General features: G+C 43.9%; 1 protein-coding gene across 1 annotated transcript; it reads left to right on the top strand.

The window, feature by feature from the left end:
- Positions 1–2,078: 2,078 nt before the first annotated feature.
- LOC144827409 (protein S100-A4-like) lies at positions 2,079–14,326 on the top strand. The gene is made up of 3 exons (XM_078685732.1): positions 2,079–2,120; positions 8,984–9,130; positions 14,151–14,326. The coding sequence occupies exons 2-3, from the start codon at positions 8,999–9,001 to the stop codon at positions 14,286–14,288; spliced, it is 270 nt and encodes an 89-aa protein (XP_078541858.1). The 5' UTR covers positions 2,079–2,120; positions 8,984–8,998; the 3' UTR covers positions 14,289–14,326.
- Positions 14,327–17,151: the final 2,825 nt, after the last annotated feature.

Below are 17,151 nucleotides of genomic sequence, written 5' to 3' on the forward strand. Positions count from 1 at the left end.
CTCAGGAAATCCCCAAACAGGGGATGAGAAACAGATGAGAAACAAGCATTGGTAAATGCAGGGAAATATGCTACAGCCAATGGAAATTGGAGTAAAATAAAGTGACAACCACAGGAACCACTAAAATCCAGGAAAGCGAGGGGTAGGGATGGAGGTCTCTTTTAAGATTCATATTAAAACAATAGATTTCACAAGCACAGTGCAAGCACTGCAGAGGGGAAACCTAAAAAGGGGTGAATACGACATTAAACACATATGACTTCTTACCTTGTTCTTGCATGTTCTACCTGAAGGGCAAAATCAGTCCTGAAGGCCAGTGGAAAACATTGAACAACATCCAGCCTTAGTTACCACAGGAACTACCAAACGAAAAACAATACTTTTGAGAACTGAGAGAGAATTCTGGAAAAACTCTGTTTTGTACTTAAAACAAAAGCACGATAAACCTGGGCATAAAAGAAACTAACAAGACTAAACTCACAGGTAAACTCTGGCTGGTTGAACTTATGATTCACAGATTACCCATTGTTCTTTTTCTCAGTAAACCCATTAAGACTCCGGCTGACGTCTAAAGTTGGAATTTTAAACTGGTTCTTAAGGGAATGGCGGGCTGCAACGAGAGATGATGGTTTCCTTGGCCGTCCAGTGGCACTGCCCTGATTATCAGCTAGTGCCTCAAAGGGGCTTCCTGCTTGGACAGTGGGGCCTCTTTTTGGCAACTGACAGCTCATCTGACACCTGACGTGGCACCACCTCAGATCTTTGACAAAACAATTGATTCAACACTTCCACCACGGTAGCCTTCTCAGTGGAGGTCAAGTGCTGAATTGACATGGGGGTCTGGACTCCAAAACTTACTGCGGACCTCGGTGGTCTGTGTTGGGTAGAGTGAGAAGCAGATATTTATGTCGAGGAAGGCTCGGTTGCTGCCTTGACACAGAATCCAAATATACAAACACACATAATGTTCTCTCAAGTGCCTGGAATCCGTTCAGTCCAGAGTATGTGCTTCATAAAATGTATCCATACCTGCGTTACAGATGGTTTAGTTACTCCCACAACGTAATAAGGAAATGCATTTCTTTAGCAAGCATCCAGGAGATGAATTTGGTAAAAAAAAAAAAAAAAACATTTCCAAGGACAACCATTTTTCACCTGTTTGTGTTTTAAGGCGTGGACAAGAAATCCCGGAGCTTCCAAGTTTCCCAAGTCCATAGTCAGTGGCTCATCATCCAGTCCAGGATTATTCTTTGCACTCTGAGATTTGTAGTCCCTCCACTGTAATGGGATAAAGGGGACTACAAATCCCACAATGCACAGTACAAACATGAAGTAGGTGAGTTACACTGGAAACGGGACCTGGAGAGCCCTGGAAATCCTCATTCTTGTGTCCAGGTGAGGGATGACAAACAAAACATGCATACTCATGCGACAAACAAAGGGAGAAAACGTGCGATGCTTCCAGGGCTGTGGTTAATATGAGAATCTGGGTACCTCTAAAAACCCAGAGGGAAAAAACTATCCTGAATTATGGACTTTAGTGACATCAAAGTCCTTTCTGGAAAAACAAAAGCCGAAAATCTGGTATTTACTCTGAGTAGGCGTCGACCAGGGCTTGGGAAGCTTCAAACTCGTTGAGGTTGTACAGAACGGGACTGAGATATAAAATAGGTCCGGGCACCAAAATATAAGTGCCCCACATTTGAGAACTAGGTAGCTAAAAAGTGGCCCATAGGTGCAAATTGGGGCAGTTCTGAACGTGTAAAAAGACACGCTGTATAAGTGTTTTGCAATGTAGGGAATACTGCATGGATTTGATGTTGCTGCAGACAATGTGTGGGAAGTGGACAGCAAAAACACGCCCAGCAGATCATTATACCGATCAATAACCGCCCTAAAAACGGAGCACACACTGACCTGTCGGATAAGCCCCTCGTGCACTGTCTGTCTGCCCTTTAAGTGAGCCCGACCGTGTGTTTGATGCAGCCGTGTGCGGCCCGCACCTGGAGTAAAGGGGAGGGGCTGGAAGGCCTTTAAAAAGGCCTATGAGAGCGCATGTGCACTAAGCTTCCTTCCCCAGGCCCCACCCTCACTGTTTGTTTTGTGATTCGACGCGTGCGGTAAGGTGCCGCTTGGTATACGGGGTGTTTGTGGTCTGTTCTGGGTGACAACTGTGTGATTCTCCGCTGTCTGTGGTTTGATCTGCGTGATTCCACGCGGCGGTATGGTGTTTTATAGTCTTTTTGGGCGACTACAATGCGATTCTCTGGTGCCTTGCCAAGTGCTTTAACGGATAACATTAAGTTTTCAGAACGCACTACCCAGGAATTGTCTCTTAACTGTCGAGTGTCCCGGGCCTTCGGGTGATCAGTTGCTCCAGGGCTTGTCTCTTGGCCTTTTGGGGGCTGTGGTCCTGGTTTTGAGACACACATGGCTGTAGTCCTCTAGAATGTGAAGACGAGCCTGGTATGCGAGACTGTCCTACTGTGAATAGTCGCAGCTTTCCTTGGTTGGATTAGAGCGGTTTGGATATAGGCAGGTAAAAGTTTGTATTCAAATTAAATGAAAAGTCGTTTTTATATGTACGGACCAAGCACTGATTGACGCCAGTGAGAGAATGGCCATGCTTGGGAAGTTGTCTCCTGTAAATCAGCCCGTTGTGGTGTTTTAGAGCATTCTGGGGCTTGTAGTTTTGACGTAACTTAAAGCAGTATGGCCCGAATGGAGAGCTGTTGAATGTTCCACGTCCAAGCTGTATCGTATGCTGTCTGGTCCACTTATTCTACATTTTGGTTCTCTGGCTTATATATTCTCTGGGGCTGTGACAAACCTCGCAAGCTTCATAATGCAGAGGAGGCTAGGCCTGCACGTGCTACTCGTGCATTGACCCGAATAATCTGAGCTCTTAAGACTGGCTGAATTGGAACGCCCCCTGATCTGTTTGACTGGACCCTAAAGAGTCCTGCACCCTTTTGTATTCTGTTGCTTGTGGTGGTGCGTTTTCTATAGAGAAGGAAAAAAGCAGGTTTACAAGTCCCAGAGTGCAAACCACCTGAGTTGTTGCAGCTGATTATGCGTGTACCAGAAAGCGTGACCGCTATGAAATTAACCTGACTGGGTGTAGCTTACAATGCAACTAAAGTTGACCACTTGGCAATTTTGCATGGATGCAATTTAAGGTCTCCTCGGTCCGTAATTTGATAAAGCTAATGTACTCATCCATCCAATATTGCTATATTCCCCAGGTGCATGAATGACGTGCTGCTCCAGTCAAATTAGCATGTTTGTACTCTAAGCTGGGTTTAATGGCTGAAGTAACAAGTCTACTTGTCTCAGAATGCAAAGAGGGAAACCTGGACTGTCACATGGGCTGCTTGGAAAAGCCATAGGTTTAACTCCCTTCTGTAGTGTATTTGTCTAAAACGGAACAGCAAAACTATCTTCAAACCACATGTTTTTTTCTGGTATCTGCGTCACAAAGTGAACGACTTTTGAGCTGAGGACGACTCTGTGCTTCATTCTTAAAAGAATAGGTCGTGGGGGCACAGTTTTTCTCCGAACTCCACTGCCTAATGTCAGGGATGCCAAAAACAAAGGCGGTCTAGTCTTGATTTTTACCTAATGTCTTTTATCCACCACCAAGTACAGCTCGTCTCTTTGGCTCACGAGGTTTTTTTTGTTAATCTTATTTTGTCACTATTCTTAAATTAGCCTTCCTTTTTGGGCTAGCACATCCATCTCACGTGCGAGACAATATTTTTTTACAAAAAAGGGCTAGAGTCACTTCTGAGAAGTTGCAGGGTGCACTGGTCTGACTCTCCCCCGTGGGTAAGACCATTAGAATGTCTTACCCACAGACATTCTAATGGTTAACACACAAAATAAAATGTCTAGCATGAATTTTAATAAAACGTAAGCGCTCACACAAACTCTTAAGCCCAGCCAAGAAGCGCAGCAAAGGGAAAGATCCTTTATATGGATGTTGGCGTCCTCCACCCCAATAAGCTGCGCTGGTGGCGCTCAGTGAGACCAAATTGTTTTGGACTTCCTAATGGTCTCCTACACCAGATTGCCTCACTGTCACTCTACAAAAGTGCTCCGTATCTCTCCATAGTTCCCCTCTCATGTACTTAATTTGGCTTATAACACCTTTCATACCAGGGTAGGGTGTTGGAGCACTTTACATCACGCACATGTACAGAGAAAATTGGTGAGATAGGAGTTAATCTGTTTATAGAAAATCTTACATAAGACAAAGGTGATTACAATGTGTAGGATTTTAATGTCATCCACACCGGTAGGCATTTTTTAAGTGCTTGGTCTGGAGAAGCACATACTCGGGATTCAAAACCTACAGGGATTAGGGTTGGCTTTACTAGCAATTTATTTCTACCTAAAAAAGCCTTTAAAAGATTGAATAATGAAAGTTCGTGGGGAAAAAACACAACTTTGTAACCGGTATCATGCAGCCCTTTGTCAGTTCTTAGGTCACTGTGCTAGTTATGATTGTAACTTAGAACTGAAAGTAACTTTGACAAAAGCAGTAACTCACTGAGCTATCCACAAAGTGCTGTGATCTGCATGGTACATGCTTTTTGCGCTACTTTAAATGAGTCAAAACTGGCACTAGACAACTCAGATCCCTGCCCAGCAGGGATATTATTCACCAGAGCTTGACAATTAATGTTGCTGAAAACTGCCAGAATTAAAGGAGCTCTGCAGTGGGTGCTTTGAAACCTAAGTTTCCTACAGGCCCCCAAGAACAAAACCAGCCCGTACTTCCAGTCAAACCCCTGGTATGTTCACCCCAGCCCTGCTGGTGGGCCCCACTGGCTCAAATTTGGCATTGACGACTTCATAACTTGCTGATCGGCTTTTTGACTGCACTGGACACACCAATCAGTGCCTGCTGTCCTTACTGCGGCTATCAAAGCACCAAGTAAAGGTGAGAACCGCAGTCTCTAGAGCAGAGGTCTTCAAACTTTTTTACTCTGAGCCCCCCCCCAAGAAATGTTTTGAGGTCGGGCCCCCCTCCAAAACTTTATGGCAAGGTTTGGGGGAGCGGGAGGGACATGGCTGCGTGCAGGGAGCTGGGCTTGAGATGATTTCAGGAATACTTTTTCTATAGCTTATGAACTGCACCAAATAGGAGACTTGTAAAACAGCAAATGCATCAAACAAAAACAGATATCCCAATCAAACTACTCCCAAGAATAGGGGTGTTGTGATTCCCTCACACTCTTTGACCCCAGTGCAACTGTACCTGCTGCACTAATGATGACTGCTGAGGAGTAGCAGGCTATCTCCTCTGCCTCTTTTACCTTTTCCCCACCATGAAGGATCATCACCTCTGTCCTAATGCTTGAAAGGACAATAAGCTCTGATGCCCCTTTTTTTAAAAGTAGACAGTCATAGATGTGATGCTGTGGGCCCCCAAAATTCCTGGTCCCCAGTCCTACTGCATCTGGCATCAGTCCTACTGATAACCAGCAGTGGTGGCCACTTACAAACTTGACAGCAGTACCAGCTTCACTAATGAATGTCCCTTTTAAAAAAAAAAAAAAAACACTTATATTGTCCCTTTCTTTGGGGTATCTCTCTAAAGAAGTGGCCTCTGGTCATTTGTAAACATAAACATGAGTCCCCATACCATGCTCCCTATTCTGGGCCTTCTCTTTGACAATATCTATGAATCTTGCTCCTTTCCTCTGTCTCCTAGACCATTTCTGTGAGGCCCCAAGGATCGAGAGGATTATGGCTCTGCATCTGAACCCTGTTGGCCTTCTACCTGCCACCCCATGGACCCAGCTTTCACAAAAAAACTTTCCATGAATGGTTAATACTGACTTTGAGATGCCTGTGCCTGAAATCGAAGTGTGTGGTGGTAGTGCAGAAAGTTAAAAAAGAAACCAGCCTTCTTACCAGCCATTAATTGTCACTTAAAGCCAGGGTCACTGGAATTATGAGTTTCTGCAGCAGCAGCATTTTTCCACATAATTATCAGTTTACTGCATTTTCTATATAATCTGCAGATTTCAACAACAAAAAACTTGATTCTAGCTCAAACGGAACAAAAGTTACTTAAAGCGTGACAAAGTGATCTGGAGCAGTGGAAGGCCCTTTGCAAAGATTGACGATCTTGTAGTTGCTTACTGCTGTATTTGGGTGATAAACTGGTACTAATTAGGGGAAATATTTCCCCTGACAGTGTGACCGTGAGTTAAAATGATAAAAGAATGAAGTAATGCTAACCACAAAATGTGGCGCATTGTGCCACATAATTTACCTTTTCTTGCTGCATAATTTGGTCAAACCTGCCGCATAATTTTGTCCTCTTCTGCTGAATAATTCCAGTGGATCTGCTTAAAGCTTTATGGTGGCAAATATCTATTCTTTTTAAGATGTAATGTAAAGGAGCTGTGATCTGGATTAGTAGAGACACTAACACAAATGTCTGCATTAGATACAGTATGATTACTTATTACTAAAAAGTATATTTTGAAAGAACTTGTTTTATCTCAATCACTGCATCCTTTTGCAGCAGCCTAGCTTAGAATATGTAAATACTGTTTCAAAATAATTACTTACATATTCACAATGCTTTCTGCCACAGGCTGGGACCTCATAGCACTATACGCAGGGCCATTGGAAGTATGTGGCAGGAGAAGGCCAAATTATGCCGGATGGTTGACTAAATTCTGCAGCAAGCAAAGGCGAGTTATGCTGCATATTTTGTGATAGCATTACTGCACTATTTTGCTATTTTTACACTTGTTACCATTGTCCTGGCCTTTATTGCCCCTCATAAGTACCACATTAACACCCACATATAGCAATAAGCAACAGAAAGGTGACCAGTCTACCTTTAGAAAGGGCCTTCCACTGCGAGGTAACATGTGTTGCTGCATTTTTAAATCTTTAAATTAAGCTGCAGATGATGGATTATGTGGCAAATGCGGGAAAACCATAACTGCGCTGTGAGTGCAGGGTGAGCGTGAAAGTGAAGGGTGAGAATGAAAGTGAAGGGTGAGAATGAGGAGTGGGTTGTCTGAATGCAGGGTGCATTCCCAGACACTTGAAGAAAATCACATGAGTGCAGGATGTGTGGTGTGCTCATGTGACTGCAGGGTGAGGTACAGTGAGTGAAGGGTGAGCGGGTGAATGGTGTGAGGGCATGGTGATTAGTGTGAGTGCAGTATGATCGCTGTGAGTGCTGGGTGAGCGTGAAAGTGAAGGGTGAGAATGAAAGTGAAGGGTGAGAATGAGGAGTGGGTTGTCTGAATGCAGGGTGCATTCCCAGACACTTGAAGAAAATCACATGAGTGCAGGATGTGTGGTGTGCTCATGTGACTGCAGGGTGAGGTACAGTGAGTGAAGGGTGAGCGGGTGAATGGTGTGAGGGCATGGTGATTAGTGTGAGTGCAGTATGATCGCTGTGAGTGTGAAAGTGAAGGGTGAGAATGAGGAGTGAGTTGTCTGAATGCAGGGTGAATTCTCAGACACTTGAAGTTAATCAGCATGTTGTTATTGACGGGGTGTAGGGTTTCTGATATAAGTAAAACTCTTGCTATTATGGAATTAATCAGGGAATCGAGGGTGAAGGGCATAATGTGCTGATCCTGCAACAAACTTCCAGTCTTATGATTAGGGTTGCCAGCTCATTAATTTAATGTTGCAGACGGTTCAAAAATAAACAGTCTCCTAAAGCCCTATTTTCAGCACTTATCTGTGTGTACTTTGAAAAGCAAATATAAAGCACTTTTAAATGTGTTCTAGGGCTGCCTGAATGATTCATGACTGAAAATAAAAGGAACAGACAAAGTCACATTACAAATGAATACATACTTTTTTATTTAAAACCCTATTTAGTGTCAAAGCAAGGTCTTTGCAGGCTCTTTAAACATACATGGCTGGCAGTTTTTTCTTTTGGCAACCCTTTTTTTTAATTCTTTTTCATGAAATGCATTTTCACACTACAGCAGTAAATTTAAAATATAAATGTAAGGAATAGGCAGAGTTGGGGCCCAGGGGGTACTGAGAAAAGAAAAAACAAAGCCTAATCACCAGTTTCCAAAGGTATGCAAATGGTCTTTAAAGACCTGTGAAAAACTTGTGTTGGAGTCTTATTACGACTCCAGACACTGCCCAGCCGAGCCCCCAGCAGCACACCCACTGCCCTCTGGCCCCACACTCTGGAGGGCTTCGAAGACAGCCTGGAAATGCAGCAAATAAACATCGTTGCACTTCCAGGCGTCTTCATTTACATGTGCTTGGAGAGACCTTTGCGCCCCCCTAGGAACCCATCCACGCCCCCCCCCAGGGGGGCGCGCCCCACAGTTTGTAGAACTGTGCTCTAGAGCAACCACTCCAAATGCCAAGCTTTCACCCCATCGGGGTGAAAGGGCCCAGATCTTTCTTGCATACCCCCTTCAAAGCTGCTGTTTCTCCAATAACTGCCACCCATCTGGTCTAACATGAACTGGGTACCGTGGAGTCCTTGCTGCTTGTGCACTGACCTCTGACCCGGAGTAGATGTGTTAACACTAGTGGAGAACATGAAGAATGGTTGATGGCTGCAGAGTAAAATAGCACGGAGAAGGACATTTTCGAGCTGGCCGGAGTGCATGAGATTGGGATCAGAATGTTTGTTTGTACTTTGTAGTGCCAATATACTGCATTTTGACTACTTTTGTGAAGCATCAAACCAGATAAACTATAGGGTAACCCAAATTAAAGGGATTATGTTATTGACACTGGCCGCCAGTAAGGGCAAAGAGTAATCCTCATTTGAACCATCGAGAGCAGCACCACAGAGCTCCTGTCTGGCTTGGACAAACAGTACAGAGGGGCTTGGGGAGCCTATAGATAATTTGGTGTCTTTTGGCCTGTGGTTTCTGCCTGCAAGAGAGTGAGGGACTCTGTCATTTTTCAAGCTTGAATTTCTTTGAACCAGACCGAGGGTTTCTGTGTTCTCGCTTTACAGATCAAAACAGTCAAGATGCCTCTGGAAGAGCTGTGTGAGGCTATGATCCAGACATTCAAGAAATACTCAGGGGCTGATGGGAAGACTGGAGAGCTGAACCAGGACGAGTTGAGCAAGCTTCTGAAGGAAGAGTTCCCAAGTCTATCTGTGAGTACAACCGAACAGCTGTTTATTGAATGTTTGCCAGTGGTTTCAAAGAATGTAACTTGCAGAAACGGTCTTGCTGAGAATTATTTCCCATAATTAAGTGCTTAAATAATTTGCAGAGTATTTAACTTTCCAAAGCAAATGTTAGTAGCAGGTATATTGTAATGATTTCATAATCTGTGCTGTTCTTAGAACATTGATTACTATACATGCAAGCTCCCCCTTGCAGGCCCATCCTCGATTCAAACCTTTACCAATTAATCCTTGTGTGTGAAACTATTAAAAACCAACGCCCCCGACTGCAAAATGTCTTGTCCCACACTACACTTTATTTTCTTTTTATGGCTTGGTAAACTCGTCACTGTACTACGAAAGAACCCCATTTTAAATTGCATGTTTAATTGCCTTACAACTGTTTGCATTTTAAAATCAGATTTATAAGACTTGTTGCAAATATTTTATTATCCCCAAACAAAACCCACATTTACCAAAACATTAAGACTTGCCTGCAGGGTCAGTCAAACATGAATAAAAAAAAAAAAAAAAACTTGCACCGTAGTTCGGGTTATCTATACTTGTATTATGAAGAGAGTCCAAACCTTTGAGGCGGGTAATCTCAGGAACCACAGCACCAATCACAACACCCAATACAGCATTGGAAAGGGCAGTTGCAGAAGAAGGACATAGGTTATACAGATGCCCACCATATACATTTGAAAGGTAAAAGAACCTTACCAGCAAAGTAGTCCCTTGTGGGTGTAGGCCTGGGCGCGGCATGACGACGAAAAAAAGCGTTCCTTAAACGTGTGTTGTGCTGGGGGCGTCAACAAGGCCAATGGGCGTGGCAATCCTGTGGCAGCAAGGGGTGTGGCCAATGGGCGCGACAACCGGCAACAATCGCGTGGCACATTCCCCCCCCCCCCCCCCCTCCCCACAAAGCGTGCTTTGAGGGCGTGTGGAAAACAAACGTGTGCGTTGGGCTGGGGGCGTGTCCAATGGCAATGGGTGCAGCAACGGCACGGGAGCAAGGGGCGTGGCCAATGGGTGCGGCAATTGCCGGGGCTTAGGCGGGGCAGACGCGACTGATCGTGCCTGCGGGGACAATAACTGCACAGTATCCTGCGCGCTGTCAGCCAGTCAACTCTGCATAAAGGACCGTGCCTGCGGGGACACTAACTGCAGTGTCTCCTGCACGCTGTCACACTCAACTCTTTGCATAAACGAATTGACACCAGGCGCACAACATCAACCAGGGCTGGAGCCGGGCTCAGGCGGCAGATGACGCGACTATACGTGCCTTCTGGGACACTAACCTTTGAACTGACTGCACTTTCCCACACGCGAAGCGTCTCCAGCGCGCGCTGTCACCCACTCAACTCTCTGCATCAACGACTTTACACCACAAGCACAACATCAAACAAAACTTGAGTCGGGCATCCAGCGGGGGATGGCGCGATTCAGCGTGCCTGCGGGGACACAAAATTTACAACTGAATGCGTTTTCACACACGCTTATTTATGGAAGTGGAGTACATACACACTAGAGACATCTTCTAATACTTCCTACTCCGAGGTACACACAGTATCTGCACACACATGCCTAACTATTGTGACACTTCATGCTAAAAATGTTCTCTACCGCGAGATTTTAAAATACATTTCCTCTGCCTATTACACACATTCTATTTCATACCCGGACAACGTCGGGACGGGCTGCTAGTAATTGATAAAACTCTACCTTCAGCCTTGTCTTTTGTAAATGTCACCAGAACTGCTTGATGGTATTATAGGTCCAAATTGCCCAGGTAAGTTATGTATTCTCGCTCATTTATTGTAGGGCTTATTAGCCCAATGTGTGCCTGGACTTTCACAATGTTGCTTGCAATTTGCAGCCTAGCAGGTGCTTTCTGAGTTCTATTCAGGGCTCTGTTTGGGTGCTGGCTTGATGATGTCATGCCAGTTTGGTTCTTTTATTGGTACTTTACCTCCATAGAGATGGATTGTCTATGGAAGTATAAAGCTTTGAGGGCTGATGTATTTAGAACAAAGTACAGGATAATCACTATAGAGACACTAGTAGTGAAGTCACTACTTCCACCAGTAACGCAACATTTGGCAATATTCCAGCCTTTTTTATTCTTATGAATGGCATCTCTCAATCTCTTGTTGCTTCACTAAAATAAATATCTGTGCAGAATGAGCGTGGTCTCCTCTAGATGTAATATTTTGCTCTTATAGAAGGCACGCACAGCTGCCTAAATGAGAATTTTCAAGATTACCTCAATAGGAGTAGTTGGAAAGCACATGTGCTCTTCACCCTAATAGTAAGCCTGAAGATTGAGCTAAGAAGCAGTGGCAGGTCCTCCACTCAGGCAGAGGAGCGTCACCTTGCTGCCTTCAAGCAGTAAAGGAAAAAATAAAACTATGCTAAAGTAATGTTAGATATAAGCCTCCTGCTGCGGCAGCTGGTTCAGGGGGTCGGGCTGAAGAGGATGTATGACAGTACAATGCAATCATTTTGATCGCAGTACTTTACATCGCGGTTTATACAATGCAAGTCGTCTAAACGACTTGCGCTGGATTGAGTATTAATGATTTTCTATTGTAACTCCAGCCCACCTAACAGTGGGGAAGGTGTTAGAATAGAAAATCACTATTCTTAACCAAGAGCGCCATCCAGTGCAAGTCGTAGTAATGACTTGCGTTGTAATGCTGCATGGTAAAGGTTGTGCGATGTAAACACCACATTAACTGTTTCCCGGCTGAAGAGCATGGGAGGAGTTGTACAACACTTGGAAGTGTGCAATGACTGCTTGGTCGGCCCTCTCGGGCCACCCAAAACAGTCATGGGTACTTCCCCCTGTTCTCCATGCAGGCTGCATTAAAGCTTGCATATGGAACATGTGCTCCCCTCCAGCCCCTGGCTGAGCACGGTCTCGGCACTCAGACAAATCACAATGCTGCACTGATTGGTCAGAGCCTGTGTGCCGACTGCTTCCTATTCCTGGAAGATGAGAGCAAAGACTCCGTACCAGGCAGGAAGGTAATTTTTTTTTTTAATGAATTGATTTTTTATTGTGACTTGTGCCACTGCCATGCTGGCCATCACTGGTGTGATGTTTAAAATACAATTCCAAAATGCTAGCACCTGAGCCTTGAAGGCAGGGGACTTTCTGCCATGGTATCTGAACACTATTCTGTCTGTCTAACTTACTTGTTTCAAATAAGCAACACTTTGGTGTAGTTTTACTGTCTAGAGTGGTGTACGTAATTTAACCGCGTTTTAGGATTACAAATGTATGTGGCAGGGAGAGCCTGTGACCAAAAATATACTAGCTTTTTGAAGGAAGTCTGGATGGTCTTGATTACATTTATTAAATGTAAAATTATACAGTGACTGTAAGCTCGGTCACCCAAATGACCCCCTCCAGTAGCCTTGCTGGAAAGAATGGGCAGGATTGGGTCATTGTTGTAAGATAACTTGTACAGATGACCAGAGGTAGCCAGGAGGTATATTTCAAGTATAAGGTTTATTGATTAGGGTACAGGTTTCAAAGAGGTCCCACCAGGAGCAGCATCTTTGCTACTCAGCCCACTCTCTCCAACTGTCACAATCCACACAAGCAGGCACACAAACATTCCACTCTCTCTTCATCAGGCATTCCAACATTCCACGCAGACACCACATTCATCTTGGCTGAGCAGCAAAGGAGGGGATGCACTTGAGGTAATTAAGGTACAACAGTCATCTAGCCTCATGGCTGTAATCACTTTTCCACCCCAAATTAAGGGGAAAATATAGGTTAGTTGGAGCCTTCTGAAAGGACCTACTTTTATGAATGCTCATGGGTAAAGATGACCACTTACAAAAAACAACCTTGATTGAGGTATAGGACCTGGCCTAGTACCTGACCAACTTAGCTGCACACAAATCGAATGGCTGAGCAAATGTTTACCACTAGCAGACTGTTCTGTCTGAAGTACAAACAAAACAGAAGGTCTCATTTTATTACTCTGCCCTCTGCATTTTATTTTTCTTCTCATATTTCATGTATAAGGAGGGCAGTGGCTGTTGGGCTGTTCTGATGAAATATTAGAAGGCAGGATCACCATGAACCTATTTCCCTAGTATTTGTTTCAATGTCTGAAATCCAAAACTCCTGGTATCATTTTAGCTCTTGGAGTATGTGCAGTGGCCACAACACAAACATTTTCTAGCTCAATATTTAGTCACTCTATGAAAGGAAGGCTGAAATTCTAAACACAAATGTGGCTTTTGGTTAAATCTAAATGTCTAAAAGTTGAGGGCAGAAGGACTGACTGGATGTTGGCTCTAGTGGTTCTAGGTAGGTGTACTATGGATTGAAAGCCTCATCCATGGCTACAGGCTGAGGGCAGTTGCTCCATTAACGTCATGAGACCCCATGGATGGTGTAGAGGTGTTGCAGAACAAGCATGCATAATGGTCAATTTCTGTACTATAGAATTTTCTGACTTGCATGCGGTCTCTGCAACTTTCTCTAGAGAATTACCATATACATAAAGTCACTCTCTGCCTGGTCTTTCGGCTGAGAGGGTTCCTCCTCAATGCAGCAGGTGCTGCAACCCCAAAGGGTGGAGCCTAGGGTGACTGCATTCTAGGAGACCAGAAGCTGGACTGCTGCCCTGGGAAGGATTTTGTTTGTTAAGAAACCACAGAACTACCACTTAAAGACTGCGGTGGTCACTTACTACAGAGCCTGCCATGGTATAGGATTTGAGCAACCAGTACTAATGGATGTCTCATGTTGGCTAGCCCATCTAGTCATAAGTAATATCTGGAAAATGGTCTGAACCGTGTTTAGCGATTGTACTGAGCATGACAAATCTCTGACCAGACTAATGGAGATAATTGAGGGAGGGAGGTTTTGGGAGGGAAGCTTCTCCAAAGTTCCTACGCTGCGATTAAGTAGAATGTTCTGAACATATTTTACTTAATTTTGATTAAACTTTTTCCTGTTTATTGCCTTTTCGTCCTACAGGCCTCTGGAAAAGATGAGGACATGGCAAAAGAGGTGATGAAAATGATGGACTTGGATGGCGACAAGAAGGTTTCCTTCAAAGAATTTGCCATATTTTTAGCCTTTCTGAGTATGCTATTGGAGGAATGTGAATCATGATCTAAATCAATTTTTCTCCATTCAATAAAAAATAAGTGACCTTTTTCTAGTTTATTTGTCTTTTCAGTAACGTCTCTCTTGGCATGTGACCTTTTCACGTGGTTGATAAGGGGGGCGATATCCTGAAGTGTTTTTTGCTTTCCTACTCCACTTGAGCCTGGTAAATGGAGCAATACAAGGCTACATATGTAGAGTCCATTAATTTCCCATGTACTTTCCTGCCTTCTAATTGATGATTGCAAAGGAGTGCAAGTTCTCACTGCATACGTTTTGATTTTGAATAGTGTTTACTTAAATATCATCAATGTTTGCAGCACTATACCTGGTTCAGCCCCTCCAAGATTCCAGGCTGGTAAGAAGCCTACTAGGAATTGTGCCATTGGATTATCCTATTTTGCATTTGCATACAAAATATAAACTTAAACTGGCACTCTAACATGCTTCGCAGAAGCATTCGAAAGCAGGTATCCCCTACAGACACTTGTGAATCCATTACTAACGCTTAATGACCTCTTGCTCTAATTCAGGATGCAATCCTTACTTCTAGTTTGAAGGAGCTCTTTGAATCACAGGTACCTTACCCACGCAGGACATGCTACATCTAAGTCTAAACTGTAATGGCCTGGCGTCCAAAAATGGTTTTACCCCAGATCTGTGACTGGGGGTGAATGTTAATTCAGAATTCCATCCAATTGTTTTTCCTGACACTGAAAGGGCAAGGGATGCCAATCTAAGAACTTCAATGGTGTTTGAGATTCTATATGCAACCCACAATTAAAGTAAGTCTGCTCATACACCTGAATCTGGAGAATCTATAGTGAACTGGTAATTGCATCTACTGTACTAGTTTATTCCTGAAACCATTTCAAACCGGTCTCCAGATTCTCAGCTGAATGAACAATCCCTGTTTCCAGATGGGGTCCAATTTGCTTGTGCACATTACGGTTAATAGTAGCAAGTTCTGATCTGGTTAAATAGTAATTTTAAGTCTTAATAGTATAAGGCTCTTTAAACAGAGCGCCACATCCAGCACTGTATGTGTAAGGAACTGGGTCCCGTGGTTCCTCTCAGATACATTTTGGCACTGGGGAGCTTCTGGTATAGGCTCCAGTTTGAATTTGACATGCTATTCAAGCAAGGTAATTGATCCTAGATGCAATCCTGTCAAGACTAGACTACGCCAGTTCTCTCTTGTTAGGGGCAAACGTAGCAGAGAAAGCGAGGCTCCAGCGAGTTCAGAACGCTGCAGCGAGAGCGCTAACCGGTATCCCACGCTACAAGTCAGTGTCTACTGTCCTTTTGAAACTTCATTGGCTTCCTGTTGAAAAAAGGATACATTACAAAACCCTTTGTTTGGCGTTCAAAATCCTTAAAACTGCCTCTCCCCCCCATGCTAAGTTCCCTCCTCACATTGTACGTTCCCCGACGTACGCTGTGTTCAGAAGGACAGAACCTGGCAGTAGTACCCCGCTTCAAACTGGCAAGAATGGGCGGTAGGTCATTTAGACACCTCGCCGCAAGATTATGGAATGAACTCCCTATCCATATTAAAAAAAATTGAAGAACTTCTACCTTTCAGGAGAGCGATAAAAACACACCTTTTCTGCTAATATTCAACGACCTCCCTGTGACAGAACTATCAATCTTTACTGACACACTTCGCACATCAAGCGCCGGGACGCCCCTTGGTTGGGGCAGCTGTGTGCGGTACAAGTTCACTTAACATTAACATAGTCAGACATGACCGGTTTGTTCAGGAAAATGTTTTGTAACCTCACACCAAAAACAGAACCCCATGCCTCTGTCTTACAAACCCATGTCTCAGTTTGTCTGAACATCCGAACTGCCACCATGCATTTGGTGATTCGTCAGGAGTTGGTTTTTTTTTTGGGGGGGGGGGTTATTGAAGGGAATCCCTGATCATATGTAAGGTTGAGTTCTCAAGTCAATACAGTTGCAATCATTTTCGATTTGTTACAACCGGATTCAATCTATAAATAACATCGTAATGAGTTTAAGGAATAATCCTTAATCGATAACATCGAATTCTGCTTTCACATCAGAAGGTAAACCTCGTTACATTGCATGCCACTGCAAAGCAGTTATGACCCTGCTGTTGCATCGCAAACCATTACACCGCATGTCGTTACGACTTTCTGAAGTGGGCAGAAGGTGTTGGATTAAAAATCCAACACCTTCCTTGCTGTTGCACAGACTGGAGTTGCAATAGTAAACTATACTATTCCAAGATCCCACCGCAAGTTGCTGTAAACAACTTGCATTGTTAATGGCATGCGGTGTACCGCATACGTTGTGAAGTGCCATCGGATATGAATACTGCTAGATCAACTGGCATTTAATCTCTACATAGGTCCTAGATGCATACTTTCAGATGCTTAATTCTTTTCATTGGTTTCTTAAACATGATTTTCTCTAAAGAGCTGTCATGCCACCCTATTGGTGCTTAAATCTATAGCTATTTTATCAAAGGCACTTGTACCTTTTTTAATTGACTCACCTAAAGCGTTTTCCCTAATTTATTTTCACTAGTTTTAATTGGTCATTTGGCCCCAGAACTCTGGTACTTGTAGACTCCTGGACTGTAAATCTACAATAAACGGTATATGTAGGAAATTGGATTACTGGTTGAGGGGGTGAACTGAACCTACTCCAGCACCAACCACATTTCTTCTTGGAAACTACTCCAGCACCAACCACATTTCTTCTCGGAGTAAAGTTACAAGCAAACCCCAAATTATCCTGTGCTGGGCCCTCTGGTAGGATGGCACAGAGCAGCCAGGCTTAACCGGAAGGGGAGGTGTAAAGTTTTTGTGCAACTCTTCAAATAGTAACCCATTGAAAA

This window comes from Lissotriton helveticus, chromosome 4_1 (genome assembly GCF_964261635.1).
Source record: "Lissotriton helveticus chromosome 4_1, aLisHel1.1, whole genome shotgun sequence".
Classification (NCBI taxonomy): Eukaryota; Metazoa; Chordata; class Amphibia; order Caudata; family Salamandridae; genus Lissotriton; species Lissotriton helveticus.